The 17,674-nt window shown below is 45.5% G+C and overlaps 1 protein-coding gene across 9 annotated transcripts in view; it reads left to right on the plus strand.

Annotated features, from left to right (window-relative positions):
- Nucleotides 1–16,069, plus strand: part of LOC120943194 (myosin phosphatase Rho interacting protein) — a 224,446-nt gene extending 208,377 nt beyond the window's left edge. For 4 of the 9 annotated variants that reach the window (XM_040356353.1, XM_040356357.1, XM_040356358.1 and 1 more), the window contains 3 exons: nt 594–756; nt 903–988; nt 10,753–16,069. In XM_040356353.1, the coding sequence (XP_040212287.1) occupies nt 594–756; nt 903–988; nt 10,753–10,824 (321 nt within the window). In that variant the 3' untranslated portion in view covers nt 10,825–16,069. Of the gene's footprint in view, nt 1–593; nt 757–902; nt 989–4,350; nt 4,389–4,598; nt 4,661–10,752 lie in introns of all 9 variants that reach the window. The other 5 variants (XM_040356354.1, XM_040356359.1, XM_040356361.1 and 2 more) reach the window with 3 other exon arrangements.
- The last annotated feature ends 1,605 nt before the right edge of the window (nt 16,070–17,674 follow it).

Here is a 17,674-nt window from a genome sequence, read left to right on the forward strand (position 1 = left end):
CAGTGGTGATCAAATGCCACAAAAAGAAAGCTCTGTGTAAAAAAAATTAAATACATTTTGTTTGTGTACAGTGCTGCATGAACGCACAATAGTCAGTTAGGCTCCATTCACATCTATGCGACAGCGGCGTACGTGGCGTATTTTGCCGCGAGTGTGTATCTTTTTTTTTTTTCAGATTCTTCCCATTGCTGTCAATGGGCGAACGCCAATGTCACCTGAAAAAAAGGGTCCGGGACTTTTTTTTCAGGCGACAGGCATTCGGCGTCTATGAGATGTGAACCATCTCCATAGACAGCAATGGGAATTCTCCCCTCTAGCGGCAGAAGCGTCCGGCGTCGGGCGTTTTGTCGCATAGATGTCAATGGAGCCTTAAAGTAACACAATGTTAAAAAGCAAAAAATGGTCAAAGGGGGTAAATATTCTGGAGGTCAAGTGGTTAATTGTAACACTGCTCCCAAAAGCAAATTGCTGGTATTTGGTTGCTGTGGCCAACGCATACTCTTTTCTGCCACTTCTATTGTGCAGTCTCATTATTCTTCTACAATAACAGCTCATAACGGTTATGTTGCTATTTGCATTCTTCTCCCTTGAAGGACAAGAAGTACGCCAGCGACAAGTACAAAGACATCTACACAGAGCTGAGCAACGTCAAGGCCAAGGCCGAATGTGACATCACCCGGCTGAAGGAGCAGCTGAAAACAGCCACCGAGATGTTGGGGGAGAAAACCCCGGAGACGGAATCGGTGTCTGGATACGGTGAGTCCCTCTCAAGACCGCTGCTGCTGTCAAGGCAAGGAATTGATCGCTTTGCCTCTCCGATGTCACTAATTCATAGCAACAGTACATTCATTTCATTTTCATAAACTGCCCTGACATGACAAAACATGATTTTTATGCTGCAGATATCATGAAATCTAAGAGCAATCCAGATTTCCTGAAGAATGACAGGTCCAGCATTAACAGACAGCTGCGGAATATCAGGTCCAAGGTAGGCAGAGATAAGGAGCGCCATATAGAAGTTGATAGTTCTGTGCTGGGAGGGTTCTAGGTACATTTTTTTTATAGGATGATTCTGAGGATCTGGGGGAAAACATCCTTAAAACCAGCCATGAGGTGCCATTGGTGGAAATGCTGTTCCTTTTCCCATCATACAGATTTCCTTACCAGCATCTGATGATTGCCCCTGGGTGCAGTAGGATCTGAATGTGTGTATGATTCAGTGAGGCTCCTGTTTATCACATCTTGAGATCTAAATATGCAACTTTTCTAGGTGTCAACACCTACTGACTCTTTGCTGAAAGCTGGGACTCTTCAACTACGGCAAGGAAGGACCCGGCATGTCTAGCATTCAACAAAGTGTCAGCAAATAATGAGATGATTGATTCTCTATACATTCTCTAGAGGTGGTGAACACAGGTGACGCCGACTTCCAGCTACCGGATTTATGATCCAAAGCCTGTACACTATCTAAATAATGTACAGCGGGTGAAATAAGTATTGAACGCGTCACCATTTTTCTAGGTAAATATATTTCTAAAGGTGCTATTGACATGAAATTGTCACCACAGGTCGGTAACAACCCATGCAATCCATACATACAAAGAAACCAAAACAAATACGTTTAGAAACGAAGTTGTGTAATAAAATGGAATGACACAGGGAAAAAGTATTGAACACGCTAACTGAAATCTATTACGTGGTACGAAATCCTTTGTTGGCAATGACGGCTTCAAGACGCCTCCTGTATGGAGAAACAAGTCACATGCGTTGCTCAGGTGTGATTTTTGGCCCATTCTTCCACACAGTCTTCAAATCTTGAAGGTTCTGTGGACTTCTTCTATGAACTCCAATCTTTAGTTCTTTCCATTGATTTTCTGTTGGATTCAAGTCTGGTGATTTGCTGGGCCATTCTAGCATCTCAAAGTCCCAATTTTCAGAGAATCAGTTACGCATAGATTTCCCTAAGATCCGACTGGTGTAAGTGTCTTACACCGTCGTATCTTAGGCTGCATATTTACGCTGGCCGCTAGGTGGCGCTTCCGTATGTTTCCGCGAGGAATATGCAAATTAGGTAGTTACGCCAATTCAGAAAAGTACATCCGGCCGGCGTTTTTTTTTACGTCGTTTACGTTCGGCTTTTTTTGGCGTATAGTTACCCCTGCTATATGAGGCATATCCTATGTTAAGTATGGCCGTCGTTCCCGCGTCGAGTTTTGAACATTTTACGTTGTTTGCGTAAGTCGTTCGAATAGGGCTGGACGTAATTTACGTTCACGTCGAAAGCAATGACGTTTTTCGGCGGAATTTCGAGCATGCGCACTGGGATTTTTTCACGAACGGCGCATGCGCCCCCAACATCCCCATTTGAATTAGGCGGGCTTACGCCGCCACACATACGTTACGCCGCCGTAACTAAGGGCGCAAGTTCTTTCTGCATACGGAACTTACGCCCAAAGTTACGGCGGCGTAACGTATCCGAGATACGTTACGCCAGCAGAAAGATCCGCTGATCTTTCTGAATCCAGCCCACTGTCTTCATGTCGTCATTTTTCCATTCATCCTTCCTTCAATGGTATGACGTTTGCCAGTACCGTATGTTGAAAAACACAGCCCTACACACCATGATGTTTCCGCCTCCAAACTTCACTGTTGGTATTGGAGGTGTTTTTGGGGTGATGTGTCATTTGACCTCCAAACATGGTGTGCATTATGGCTTCCAAAAAGTTCAGTTTTGGTCTCATCTGACCAGACTATATTCTACCAGTATATCACAGGCTTGTCAACATGCTTTTTCATCAGCAATGAGTCTTTGAAATAATTGGGCCTGCTAGTTTCAGGTCTTTCTGAAGCTCTCCATAAGTGGTCCTTGGCTCTTGGATAACTTTTCTGATACTTTTTTCCAGAGCTTTTTTTCTCAGAAAATAGGTGCAGGAACTCAACCACGACCCTGTTCAGATTTCACAAACAGTAGAAGGGTCTTAAAGGGGCATTAAATACCAGGATTGCATTACATACAAAGTGCAGAGTTCAGGGGGGTTACACACAGAGTGCAGAGCTGTCACTTATAAACACAGAAACCAGACTTCTGTGTTTACAAGTGATTGTAGTGAGCAGGCACCAAAGGGTCTGAGCCAGAGGTGGTGGAACTGAGTTCCCCCAAGTTCCCCCTGAAAAAAAGCCCTGCTTTTTTCAAACCTCCGTCAGAGATCTTGTGAGTAGAACCTGGTCGTGGCCGGTTTCTGGTGAAATTATGTTCTTTCCACTTCCGTATTATGGCCGCAACAGTGCTCACTGGAACATTCAGAAATTTTTGAAATCCTTCTGTAACCAATGCCATTAGTATATTTTGCAACAATAAGGTTGTGAAGGTCTTGAGAGAGCTCTTTCCTTTTACCCATCATGAACTGTTTCATGTGTGACACCTTGGTAATGAGACACCTTTTTATAGTCTGTCAGTTAAGACTGAATTTGCTGATATTAATTTACACTGATGAGGGGCAGGATTGCTTTCTAATTACTGATAGTGTCTTGGCTTTCCATGCATTTTTGCGCCCCTTTTTTTCACGTGTTCAATACTTTTTTCCCTGTATCATTCCATTTTATTACACATAACTTAAAGCGGGGTTTCACCCAAAAATCAACTTTTTGTCACTAGATCCAGCATACTGCTGACATCTGCAGTATGCTGGATTTTTTTTGTACTTATCATTTTAGCCGTATTTCTTCTCCTGCACCAAGCGGCGTATCCTTCCGGGAATAGGCGTTCCTAAATAAAGCGCAGTTGATTGACGGGCTTGAATAGCGCGTCACACCTTCCGAAAATAGCCGACGTGACCTCTGCAATTTACGGCGCCTGCGCAGTCAGCTCTACACGGCAGGCGCCGTAAGCAGCCGAGAGTCACGTCGGCTATTTCCGGATGACGTGACGCGCTATCCAAGCCCGTCAATCAACTGCGCTTGATTTAGGAACGCCTACTCCCCGAAGGATTCCCCGCTCGGAGCCGGAGAAGAAATACGGCTAAAACGATAAGTACAAAAAAAAATAAAAAATCCAGCATACTGCAGATGTCAGCAGTATGCTGGATCTAGTGACAGAAAGTTGATTTTTGGGTGAACCTCCGCTTTAATTAATGTACTTATTTGTTTTGGTTTCTTTGTATGTATGGATTGCGTGGGTTGTTACTGACATGTGGTGTCAATACCACCTTTAGAAATATATTTACCAAGAAAAATGGTGACGTGTTCAATACTTATTTTACCCACTGTAATTTTTACAGATTGACCATGTTAAGATGATTTAATTTGTGACGCCCTTTTCCCTGCCTGAGCCTTGTGATTTTATTTCTCCAGTTGGTCACCCCGTATAGATCATAAATGTCTACTTGTTAGTAAGTATGTGATTGACGCCTCGCCTCTTCCCCCCCCCCTCCCACACACACACATATATATCCAGCAGTTTGGGTTATGCAGGAAGTTGCCTGCACTTTTGTATCACAGTGTTATTGGTGGGTAATGGGATTGGGGTTTCAACACGATCACCCAGGATTCACGCGCTTTCTCTGTCTGTCTGTGTCTGTGTGTCCCTTTGTCCCTGGCAGTCCGTAATTGAGCAGGTCTCATGGGATAACTGACAAGTTCCACGTACCAGGTTCCCTGACATGTAGGTAAAACCAAGGCCAACAAAAACTGTGCATGCAGAACTTTCTCTCCATCCCAAGCGCTGCCCGTCCAGCCTTGCCCCTCTCTCACTGCCACAACTCACACTCACCGTACACAGCGGGGTTATGTGCCACCATATCCTGGCTGCTGTTTATCTAATTTATTATTCTCACATTTAAAGGATATTCTAGAAAATGTTTGCAGAAGGAAAGTTGTGAATACTGGAACTTTTGTTAATAGAAGAAATAGTGGCAACATTTAGTTATGAATTTGTTGCCACAAAACACTGTAATACAAGGTACACAGAAAAGTGCAAATACACACCGTAGGGGCATTTAGAATCAGCTTAGTTTGTTCCAGATAAACTTCACTGTTTATAGGGATGGCATGGGTCTCTTTGGAATCCTCAGTTGATTTTAGATCTACTATTGGTATGAAAAAAACAAGGAGGGGACATATCTGGGGTAAGTGAATAACTCTGGACTTAAAGCGGTGGTTCACCCTCAGTGACACGATTTTACCATCGAGACAGGCATTGTAGCGCGAGCTACAGTATGCCTGTCCCGATTTTTTTACCCCCGTACTCACTGTGTACTCGTACATTATAGATTTCAGCTCCCGCGGGGAATGGGCGTGCCTATGGAGAGGGAGGATGATTGACGGCCGGCCCTGGCACGTCACTCTCCCCGAAGACAGCCGGAGTAGGTCTCGGCTCTTCACGGTGCCTGCGCACAGGCTATGCGCAGGCGCCGTGAAGAGCCAAGCCTATTTCGGCTATTTCCGGAGAAGCGTGACGCGCCAGAGCCGACCGTCAATCATCCTCCGTCTCCATAGGCACGCCCATTCCCCGAGGGGAGTCGGTATCTTCGATGTACGAGTACACGGTGAGTACGGGGATAAAAAAATCGGGACAGGCATACTGTAGCTCACGCTACAATGCCTGATTTTATGGTAGAAGACATTTTTTTTTTTTTTTTTGGGGTTTATAGGGTGAACCCCCGCTTTAATCTGGATGTCAGATACTCCCTGTAATAATTGCAGAGGACTACATTACCCCCTTAGGCAGAATTCACACTGACTTGTCATAAAATGCCGGGGAAATGGATGTACATTTCCATCCATTTTATGTGCAATTTGACGTGCATTGTTGCATGTTTTACCCTGTGTTAAAATGCACTACATTTTGCAAGACTTCCTGTCGCATCTTGTGGGTTAGAGGAAGGAGAGCATGAAAATGATTATCTTTGTAAACCTTTTTCTGGGTGTCCTACAACAGGGGTCCCCAACCCTCGGGCCACATACCTGTGCCGGTCCGCGGCCTGTTGCTGACCAGGCTGCACAGCAGGGGATGAGCGCCCGTGCTCTTCTGTTGTGCGGCCATGCCCGTGTGTCCTTTCCAGGCTCCTCCACCCGCCCAGCCAACAATGTCATCCTATAAGCCAGTGACTTGTCGTTAAAGTTCCCCTATCGAGATGGTTCCTGTAAGGACTGCGCAGGTGCAATCCTTGCCGATGGGAATCTCCAAACCTCGGCCGGCATCCAGGCTCATTCCTTAACATCCCCGTGGATTAGAGGATGTTAAAAAAAAAAAAAAGAGCCAGGAGGCCGAACGAGCCGTCCGAGCGAATCGAGGACCTGAGGCCGACTGGCCACTTTCCTCAAATTCCACGTCGCCCTGAATGCCGGCCAAAGTTCGGAGATTTCCGTTGGCAAGAATTGCGCCTGCGCAGTCCTTACAGGAACCATCTCGTTAGCCGGAACCATATCGTCAGATCACCGGGATGGGGGCGGAAGGAGCTGCACATCGCAATTGAGAGCTCCTCCCGCCCCCTGCCCTGCAGATAGGATCACATCCCCGGGCTGGCAGGTGGAGAAGCTGGCAGAGGGGACACAGACTGTTTGCCTCCCCTGCTCAGGGCTCCTACCTGCAGGGCAGAGGTTGAAAGGTAGGGAGGGGGCAGGCTGCAGGGGCACTGTAATGTAAATGTTCTATTACAGGGCCCCTTTACACTACAGCCCCCCTTTACATTGCAGTCCCCTTTACATTCCAGTCCCTCTTTACATTACAGTGCTCCTTTTACAGAGCAGTCCCCATTACATTAATGTAAAGGGGAAAGGTGGGCTGTGATGTGAAGGGGAAGTGAGGACACTGTGGGACTGCTTTTTAAAGGGGGGACTGTGGACACTGATATATATATTCAGTGCCCTGAAAGAGCGGTTCCATTCACTCCAGTGTGAAAGCCCATGGGTTTTCACACTGGAGCGGTGCGCTGGCAGGGCGTCCGAAAAAGTCCCAAGTGTCTCTAAATACTGTATGTACTGCATGTATCTTCAGCGCCATATAGTACACAGTGCTGGGTTCTGGCTGTAAAGACAGACTTCTTTCTCACACCCGGAACAAAACAGATTCTGGTTGAGCGGCGCTCTGTCATTCATAGGCAGTTTTGTTTTCTGTGAATGAATACAAAGCTTTCTCTGATTGGCCAGAGTCCGAGAGCGTGACGTCATCAGTCAGAGCAATCAAGAGGGTTTACTTCCGCTTTATTTCTGCTTTCAGTCCTGGCTATACACAGCACCACAAATTATCCCTATTTTTGGTGTCCTCTGCCACATACCTGCCAAATGGCAGAATCTGTGTGGTTTGGGGCTTTGTGTCGATATGGGGTTGACCATAATCCCAGTTGGAAAGAAGTTCATACCTTAGGGTGCTGCATGGGCCGAGGATCCAAGGGGCTCCACAGGGTTATGTAGACTAATACAGGTACCTAACCTTAGATCCATTGTACGTCATCTCGGGTTCATGTTAATAAGGGCTTGTAAGTCTGGTGTCTTCACACCCATTTTGTTTTGTACCCAAGATGTCACCACCTTCTGTGTGTCATGCCAAGCACAGGAATCATTCTCCTCCAATGTTGTCCTTTGTATTTAAGTGAAGTAGCGTGTAGTGAACATGACCAAATGGCTCATCTATATATAAGCTTTATAAACTGCTAGCCAGGGTAGTATTTCCCTTGAGAGAGGGACATGTATTCTTGCAAGTGAAAATCCTCACTGTAAGGGCTTATGTATAAGACATCAAATAAGTTCACCTGGATACCGCTGGAATCCACTAGATGCCTGATGAATAGAGATCTGATTGTAAGGGCTTCAGGCTAATTTTAGAGAATGCTTTGTACATGTTCAACATTTACAAGGATGACGTGAAGGGGGGTCTATGGAGGGATGACGTGAAGGGGGGTCTATGGAGGGATGACGTGAAGGGGGGTCTATGGAGGGATGACGTGAAGGGGGGTCTATGGAGGGATGACGTGAAGGGGGGTCTATGGAGGGATGACGTGAAGGGGGGTCTATGGAGGGATGACGTGAAGGGGGGTCTATGGAGGGATGACGTGAAGGGGGGTCTATGGAGGGATGACGTGAAGGGGGGTCTATGGAGGGATGACGTGAAGGGGGGTGTCTATGGAGGGATGACGTGAAGGGGGGGGTCTATGGAGGGATGACGTGAAGGGGGGGTCTATGGAGGGATGACGTGAAGGGGGGGTCTATGGAGGGATGACGTGAAGGGGGGTCTATGGAGGGATAACATAATAGGGCGGTCTATGGAGGGATAACATGAAGGGGCGGTTCATGGACGGATGACGTAAAGGGGGGGGTCTATGGAGGGATGAAGTGAAGGGGGGGGTCTATAGAAGGATGACGTGAAGGGGGGTCTATGGAGGGATGATGTGAAGGAGGGGCCAAGGAGGGATGACGTGAAGGGGCGGTCTATGGAGGGATGACGTTAAGGGGGGTCTATGGAGGGATGACGTGAAGGGGGGTCTATGGAGGGATGAAATGGAGGGGGGGTCTATGGAGGGATGACATGAAGGGGCGGTCTATGAAGGGATGACATAATGGGGCGGTTCATGGAGGGATGACGTGAAGGGGGGGGTCTATAGAAGGATGCCGTGAAGGGGGGGTCTAAAGAAGGATGACGTGAAGGGGGAGGTCTATAGAAGGATGACGTGAAGGGGGGGGGGAGGGGGTCTATAGAAGGATGCCGTGAAGGGTGGGAGGGGTCTATAGAAGGATGACGTGAAGGGGGGTCTATAGAAGGATGATAGGAGGCAGGAGGTAAGTCTTGTGGACTTCCTGGTCAAGTCTGCTCTGACTACAAATACTGACGGTGTTATAGCAGAAAAAAAGCATGTGGTCACCACAGTACTGGGGGCATTCCAATACTACAAAGTTTTTAAACATTGTAAACCGTTTCTATTTGAGGAATAAATGGGTTAGGAGACATGCAATAAGCATCTTATTCTGAGCATTGTGTAGAGTGCAATGGCCCAGTGGCAACAGCTATAAGGCAATTTCCCTATATAGTACAAGAGGATTTCTGTTTGCTCTACGTGAGTCCATTCTTTAGAGGTGATGGTGAAGGTGATTAGTAATCACTAGGCTTCCCTTAACCTAGAAATATTCCAGTCTGTCTTCAGGAGGCCAAGGGCATTATTCAACCTTGGCCAAATCTAGGCAGCTTGTTTTTATCGACTGGCATCCCTAAGGCCCCTTTCACACTGATCGACCGTATGGGTCTGCCTGTCAGTTTTTCAAGCGGACCCGATTGAACCATCCATAGCTCTTTGAGTGCCGGCATCCAATCCAGTCCTCTAAAAACAGACGGATGGGAATCACGCCCCATCCATCAATTGGATGATAACGGACAGGCAGCCTATTTCCATCCGACTACCCCATAGAGAACACTGGGCTGTGTCTGTGTCCACTCTGCATAGCGGAGCAGACATAGACCCGTTATCCGTCTGCTCAGCGGACAGATCCGCTTGGCAGAGTCCGCCCCATCTGCAATTTTTTTTTTTTTTTTTTTTTTTTAATATATAGATTGGGAAAGGTATTCGAACACCTGTCAAGGTTTTTGTTGCCCTTCTCTGCTCTTGTTAAGGCAATTCATCCCATTTGTGAGATTTACAGTCATCATCGAATGTAACAGAAAATCCCAAATTGGAGGTTGTCCCCAGAACAGTAATAGAGGGTAAATCTTCCAGTGGTGACGGCTTTTGAATTTCCTCTCGCGTGCGGTTTTGTCTAAAGCCGGGGGGGGGGGGGGGGGTTCTCCAAACTTTCTAAGCAAAAGGACAGTTTACGGCCCTTCAGACTTTAAGGGGGCTGGTGGGAATAGAAAATTCCCCAATATCGGTGCTCCATTATTGGTTCTAATGGGAGGAATAGTGCCCTATTGTTGATATCGATGAGAAAAATAGTGTCCCATTGATGGTTTTAGTAGGGGGAATGGTGCTTCGTCATTGGTGTCAGTTGGTAGAATAGTGCCCCAAGGGCCAGATAAAGGCAAGCAAAGGTCCACATTTGGAGACCAATAGTCTAGAGTAGGGATATGCAATTAGTGGACCTCCAGCTGTTGCAAAACTACAAGTTCCATCATGCTCTGTCTTTGGCTGTCATGCTTGTGGCTGTCAGAGTCTTGCTATGCATCATGGGACTTGTAGTTTTGCAACAGCTGGAGGTCCGCTAAATGCATATCCCTGGTCTAGAGGACAAAAAGTGGCAATAAAAAAGCTTGACAAAAGTTATAACTTTCCATTCATTCTTCAAAATAAAAAAAAGGATTTAGTTCTACTTTACCAAGAAGGGAAATTTCCAGTTGCCTTGGCGGTCTGCTTCAGATTAGGTCTTTTGTCCAGTATTATCGCAGCACATTGACTACTATAGGTGAGGCATAGATAATGAGCAGGTAGTACCAGGGAGGTAGAATAGGCAAGACAATAAGATTAGCTTGCAGCTCATGATGTTTTATGTATATATCCAATAGTCACACATAGCTGTAGTTGACATACATCCGTAATCTTCCCATTTTGTGGCTCCCCCTCCTCTCTGGTCTTTCCATCGTGGTTATTCACTCTGGTTCCTCTCACCAACCTTTCATGTGTGACATTCATCCACCAAGTCACTCCTGTCCGTCTTCAGCATGCATCACTAATATCTGTCCGTGTAGTGTGTACATCACATTCCGTATTTATGTCCTGCAATCCATTTCTTCTCATCTCACCCATGGTCTATCTCCTCTCTTTTTCCACACAGAGCCTGAAGGAGGGGCTGACGGTCCAGGAGCGCCTCAAAATCTTCGAATCCCAGGACTATAAGAAACACTAACACCTCCCGATTTCTGCTGCGTGTCCCCAGGGCTTGGAGCAGACATAAGCCGCCTCCCCCCCCCCCCGGATCCATCGGGCTTCAGGGGACTCTGATGTGCAGCTTTTCTTTTTTTATTTTGCACATCATTTTGGGCTCTTGGAAATGTGCAAGGCCGGCCGTTCAGGTGTTGAAATGGTTGATTCCTGTGGGTACCTCTCCAGCTCTTGATGTCTGTTTTTATTTTTCCTTCCTTCCTTTGCTCTACGACGGGGCACACTCTCCTCTCCTCTGCCATCTTGTCAGAGCTTTAATTTGCAGTCAGTATTAAGGCACAACTGCCGAACAATAAGCTATCAGGTGTGAAGACGCTGGGCCGTGCACGGACTCTCAACATGCGGTGGTGCTGTACCAGGAGGAACTGAACCACAAAGGGCACATTTGACAGGGCTGCTTTGTTGGGTAGTAAGGACTCTTGCTCCCTCCACAAATGTCTGTAGTTATTTATATATATGTATGTGCATGTGAAGTATGTGTACATTATAGGGGGAGATGCATTTCTCCAATAGTTGGCTATTGCCCTTGAGTTAGAACCATGACCAGCTCTTTGTCTTGCCATGTAATCCTAAAAAAATGGCTTGAGGTAATTCAGGATGCAGGTATTGAAAGCAGAGTCTCAACCGGTCCTCTTTGATGTGAACCTACTGTAAGAGGAGGCCTTTTTTGTGTGATGGATTCAGGCTCTTGAATATTTATTGTGATCCACAACAAAAATGACAGGTGCGGATCAAGGCTCCACCAGGTCCTCCGGCGTGACAAACCGCTAGGGGTGCCGACAAGGACAGAGCGCGTCCCAGCTCAAAAGATATAGTAGGGAAAGGAAGTCCTAAAAGTTGCACATCACAGCAAAACCCTGTAAGGAGGTGTGTGACAGTCTCAGCCCTGGCTCCATCCAGGCCACGCCCCCAATGCATTTCACTCCGCCGCCAAGATTAAGCTTCGGGGTGGAGTGAAACACGTTGGTGAGCGTGGCCTGGTTGGAATATTTATGTTAGCTTCCTTTAAGAATGTTAGGAGTGATTGCTTGTGTGCTTCTCGCCATTTATCATAGACCAGCAAAGTCAGAATATTTTCCCTTTGGGCCTAAATGTTCACAAAGAGCAAGCCAAGATTATGCCTGGCGAAGAATTGCAACATTCATCTTTAAAGTGCAGACTTAAGCCGGCATACATGGATCGAAATCCAGTCGTAATTTTATGCAGAAAATCTGACCGGCTGGTTGACCTTACCAGCCAACTACATTGTTGATATTTATGTCGGCCCTGAGCAGCAGCAGCGCTCAATAGGGTCCACATATACCATACACATCACATGCGTGCGGACAACATTTTATGCAGGATCTTGCGAGCATCAAGTTTCTGCGTAAAGCAATGCGCATATCTATATCAAATAAGAAAGCCACATGGTTAGGAGTACTGTAAACACCTATTGGATATCCGATATTGTTATGCTTACTCAGATAGCATGTGTTGTCAGCATAAGGCCCCCTCCAGAACTGCTCTCCTATGAGTCTAAACAAGGATAAGTAAGTGGGAAATAGAATCAATCTTCAGCCTAATTGTGACCGGTACCCTTTAATGTAAATATATAGTAAGTATGCCATCATTCAATACATTCTGGACAGGCTGCAGCTCTGAGCTTTGTGTCACGGGACACCAGTGATTAAAAGTGCAATATTTCTCCTCTTTCCTAGCTGCTGAGGAGTATAGTATAGAAACTCAAAAGCTTGTCCTGCAGAGGCAGATCCCTTTTATTGTAGGTTAATTTCTTTATATTTAGTTTTCCGTTTATATTGTGTTGGAGTGACTGGTGATTAGGAGGGCTTTTTCCACCTTTGAGGTCACTCTGCATGATTTTTTTTTCCTGTGCCGTTGTATTAATTGGCAAGACATGATGTAAATACTGGAGCATGGTACCGCTAGACGCCCCTGGTTACTACAGGTAACGGGCCATTATTATATTGGGTCTGGCACGGGTCATTTTGTGGGCTGAACACTGTAGCCTATCTGCCCCGTATGATCCGGTAGCTGAATTAACTGTCACTTAGATGCAAGTCCATCCCTTACTGACTTGATGTACATAGTTGTAGCTAATGGATAAGTTTCATTCTTTGGGACATTTGAACAGCACAGAAGATACATTTCATTCCACTGCTGCTTGTAAAATTGAGTTTCGGTGAGCAAGAATAGTGTTGGCAAGACCTGTAGGAAGAGTTCAAGGTACCCTATAGTGTGCTTTTTGGTGCTCATTGGAAAGACTTGGAAGGTGTTCCATTGCGAAACGCGTTATGTCGTGGCAATGTCTGGCTCGTAACGTAAAAGATAAGTTTGGAATTATTTGTTTGATGTTTGTTTTCAGAAAGTGCAAGTATTGTTTTATATTTTTGTTGGTGACGGAGAAAGTGTTTTATAAATGTTTTGTCTGCAGTGATAGATGGCTGATTTTGTCAGATTTTGTTATGGTTTCTGCAGCAATCCTAGAGATTTCCTCTAGTACTGAAAATATCAAAAGCTGGGATTGAAGGAGGACAGGCGTATTGTGTCTTCAAACCCGGAGCATGCTGGAGGAACGTGAAGAAAGTCTATACAAGTGTTTTTTGTAGGTGCAATGCAAGTTCCTTGCGTGTCGCTGTAATGTGCGATGTGGTGACAGGATGTCGTACGATGGATGATCAAAAGATAGTGCTTATGGCGCCGCTCATAAGGCTGAAATTAGCTTCTTCCACAGATCCTCAAGGAAACGGCCTGCTGACATCCATACACTAATCCAGAAAGTAAATCATGTGTGTGAAGAGGATCGCCGCGGTCCTATCCAGCAAATGTTGTCAGAAGTGCCCTCAGCCTAGATATCTTTTGCAAAACGCACATTGACGCATTTCACCACCACCCACCAGGACTTGGACATAGGGCTGAAACGCGTCAAATGGGGTGGTTCTGCAGGGACATCTAGGCTGAGGCCGCCTCTAACTTTTTGACAACAGGGACTGGATAGGAGAGCAGTGATCCTCTTCACACACACATGGAATAAATCAAATTTTGTAAGTATGCACTGACTGTAGAGCAGCCATATTGTAAACCGAGCAAACAAACCAGCCTATCAATTCTTCAGAATCGGTGGCATCGCTGAGGCATGAATTGGTTAGCTGAATATTGGCTGTACTTACAAGATGGCTGTTTAAAAACTGTAGGCGAAAGGTCCACTTTAAAAAAAATCAAGCTTTCATCAGAAAAAAAAAAATGCTGCTGCATTGCTAGCGGGTACAACTCATGTTGATGAATAATGGGCTCAAGTATGTTTTAATCTTTCCCCAGGTAATTTCTGCTGTTGGGTAGGTGTCTGGCTGGGCTGACTGATACTGGAGTCCCTCTTGTCAGGGTCTTTGGTTCTCCAGCCAAGGGAGCTGGTGGCTCTGCAGAGCCTGCAGTGTCAGTTTTGCCGCAGCGGTCCGGCTATTCTCCTGTCCCACGAGGGATCTGCGGCCTTCGTGATGCAGCAGACTTGCTGGGAGGGTCAGATGTAAACATTATTTGATACGTATTCAGTGGACGGAATTTTTTTTTTAGTAGGTACCCGACGGGTGTTCAGTAGGAAGAAAAGTCCCATTTGTTTCCTGAATTACCAGTATCTTGATTGGTAACTGAAGCTGCTGACTCACACTTGTCTTTCAGACATTGGTGTCAATTTAAAAGTGGAATATGTGGGCCACCACTGCCAATAGGTAGCTTTAAAAATGCCCATTACCTGGCTGTCATGCTGATCTTTATGGCTTTACAATCGTCATGCTGATCTTTATGGCTTTACAGTCGTCATGCTGATCTGCATATGTTTCCCTTGAAGTAGTAGCATGGAATCACCTTGACAGGTAAAAAAACTTTTTTTCAGAGAGAGAGGTCCGCATTAAAATCCCACTAGAGCTTTCCATTAAGTACAAGTTCCCAATGCTTTAGTCAGCCAGACACTGGTTGAAATGTGTCCAGTCCAGCAGGGTGAGGTTGAATTTTGATCAGTATGTGGGCTCCTCCCTCTACAAAAGTTGATTTTTTTATTTTAATCGACGGGACATGATGGAAATGATTTCATCGATCAGCAGCTGTAGCCGACTAGCTGCAGCCGCTGATCAGTGTATTTAGACAGCAGAAGGTGTTGCTGTCAGAATAAAATGTCCCAGCAGGCAAACAAGGCGGATGGAAGAAACTTAATTTCCAAAATAAATTTATGGCTAAGTTTACAACTTTTCCCCAAGCCATTGTGCATGTAGACTAACCGATCGCTTAGCGAAACTCCACCATTCAGAATTTTGAGTACACCAATTGATGTATTTCTATATATTCCTCAGCAGCTAGGCGTCTGCTGTCTGTAAATATTACAGCTGCACAGACACTTCCTTCATTTGGTATCTGTGTCAGAATTGCTTGGCCTGCAGTCTGATCCTGAGATTTTCTATTGGGTTCCATGCCTGTTGCTCAGTGGGAAGCAGTTCTGTGTCTGGGGCCTGTAAAAGTGCTGCCAGCCCTGCAAATGTCATATATGGAAATCTTTACTTCTCAATATCCTGTCTGCGCTGCTTGTAGAAAATAAACTATGCTCATTAATAGTATATAGAAGCCCTCGATATAAAGGAACCCTCAGTGGAATATGATGTCAACATTCTTGGTAATGAAGGGGCAGAAGGAAATAATTCTCATTTTCAGTTGGAATACACACCTGTTGATCTCTGCAGTAGTGAAGAGAAACCACAAACCAAATCAGGTTCCCCCTCTGCACTTCCTCCTGACAACTACTACATCAATAAAGGACACTGTCGTGATATAAGATTTAACGGACTGAACCATTGAGTGCAATGAGGGGACCAACAATCTGACGCCCACAGAAGTGTAAAAACGTTGCAGAATTTTCAGCTGTAAGTTTCCACAGAGATCGACAACAGGAACATTCTTTGGAGGAGCCACTGTTTCGAATATTTAACGCTGCAGTCCCTCGTGCCTCACATGCAGCAATCTCTGTAGTAAGGGTAGCCTCAGCTCGGGCTCCATCTCCACCCTTGGGGGCGAAACTCGTCAGACCATGGACAGAGCCTGAGCTGAGGCTGCAAGGTTTACCATTACTTCCCTAGCCCATGAGTGCTCCAGCTGTTGCAGAACTACAATGAGGCATTGTAATAGTTACAAGCATGACTCGCAAAGACATGATGGGAAATATAATTCTGCAACAGCTGGAGGGCCACACAGGTTGAGCACCCATGCATTCTGCAACAGCTGGAGGGCCACATAGGTTGAGCACCCATGCCCTAGCCTGCACCCTCAGCGGGAGTCACCAGATCTTGATATACAGGAGCCTGATGTGGCACCCTTAATATTTTTTTTTTGTCCCTTCACACAAAACCGTTGCATTGAGTCCTGTAGCCTGGACACCTCACTATCCTACAGAGCGGTCTGCAAATTTGTTTTACGATAAAACAGTTCTCTTTGTACATATACTTTACAGTTGCATTTGTGTATTTTGTTTTAATGGAGTGAGCAAGAGTCCATTTTAAACCCTGTCATTTGTTAGTGTGTATATGATCATAATGTATGTAGAATTTTAATTTTTTTTTTCTTTTTTTACGGTGGTTCATGTTCCTCCACAGCAAATGACGCACCTTGGGACCCCCAGTGATATGACGGTGCATTCATAGGTCCCATCTAAATCATCAACTTGTCTGTTTTAAACGCCAGATAATTTAAAGAAAAAAAAAAAAAAACCTGTATAGTATTCAGAACACACTTTGTACATATTTCTTAAGTCAGAGATAGTGAGTTTTGTGTCCTTGTGTTTTTTGATCTTTAAAAAGCCAGATGTTTATTTTTATTTTTTTCTTCATTCTTGTGGATTGAGTGTAACATTTTTGGAGTTGAGTGACCCTTGTAAGTTTTTTGCTAATATTTTAGAATCTCACCGGATGTCAAGTCCTGCATTGTTTCGGTTCCTGTGTAATATATATAAATATATATGTTGTAGAGGATTTGTACAGCCTGCCTCAGTATTCCCCTCCCCCCCCCCCCCCCCCCCAAGCAAATCTGATTTCTCACGTGAGTGGGGGATCAGTGTAAAAAGCTGCTGATATTTAGCAGGATTGGGACAACCAGCAAAAAGGAAGCACAGTCCTCAGCGTGCCCAGGGCACATCCTGGCAAGAATTGCTGGGGCTTGTAGTTTTCTGCAGCAGGTTGCTTATTCCTGTTTTAGAGTCCTCTGCAGCCTGTGGGTGTTGCAGCTTATAATGAGAACCGTTTTTGTTTTTTTTCCTCCTGTAAATACAAAATCCCAGCTCTTGGTTCTAAGACTGTTTTTAACACTACACTGGTGAAAAGGTGCCGCATTTAGCATGGCTCTGCTGGTGGCAATGTGTTGGCTCCACTATCAAGCTTGCCCGCTGTTCAAATGAACGCATCATATGAAATTGTGGCACTTGTGTTTCAAAACGGGCATGATCATTAAATATAGAAAAATGCAAGTTTTACATCAGCCTGGTGCACAGTTTCTTAAGTTTTAAACAATTTTCTAGCCAATCATATAGACCCCCCTAGGCTACGGTGTTAGAGCTGTATGAGGCATAATATCCATCAGTAAAGACTGATACTACTTAAAACACCCCTAGAATGTTTAACAGCAGCTTGTGTAGCTCTGCACCATTCAGAACCACGCTGGCCTAAACATGGTCGCTCCGTACATACTCTTAGGGGGGGGGGGGCGCTCGCTGGACAGCCCAGTAAAATATGCAAGGAATGCCCAATCTCAGAAAAGACAGGGATACCAGAGAGACATAAATCTTC

The sequence above is a fragment of the Rana temporaria genome, chromosome 6 (genome assembly GCF_905171775.1).
Source record: "Rana temporaria chromosome 6, aRanTem1.1, whole genome shotgun sequence".
NCBI classification, from domain to species: Eukaryota; Metazoa; Chordata; class Amphibia; order Anura; family Ranidae; genus Rana; species Rana temporaria.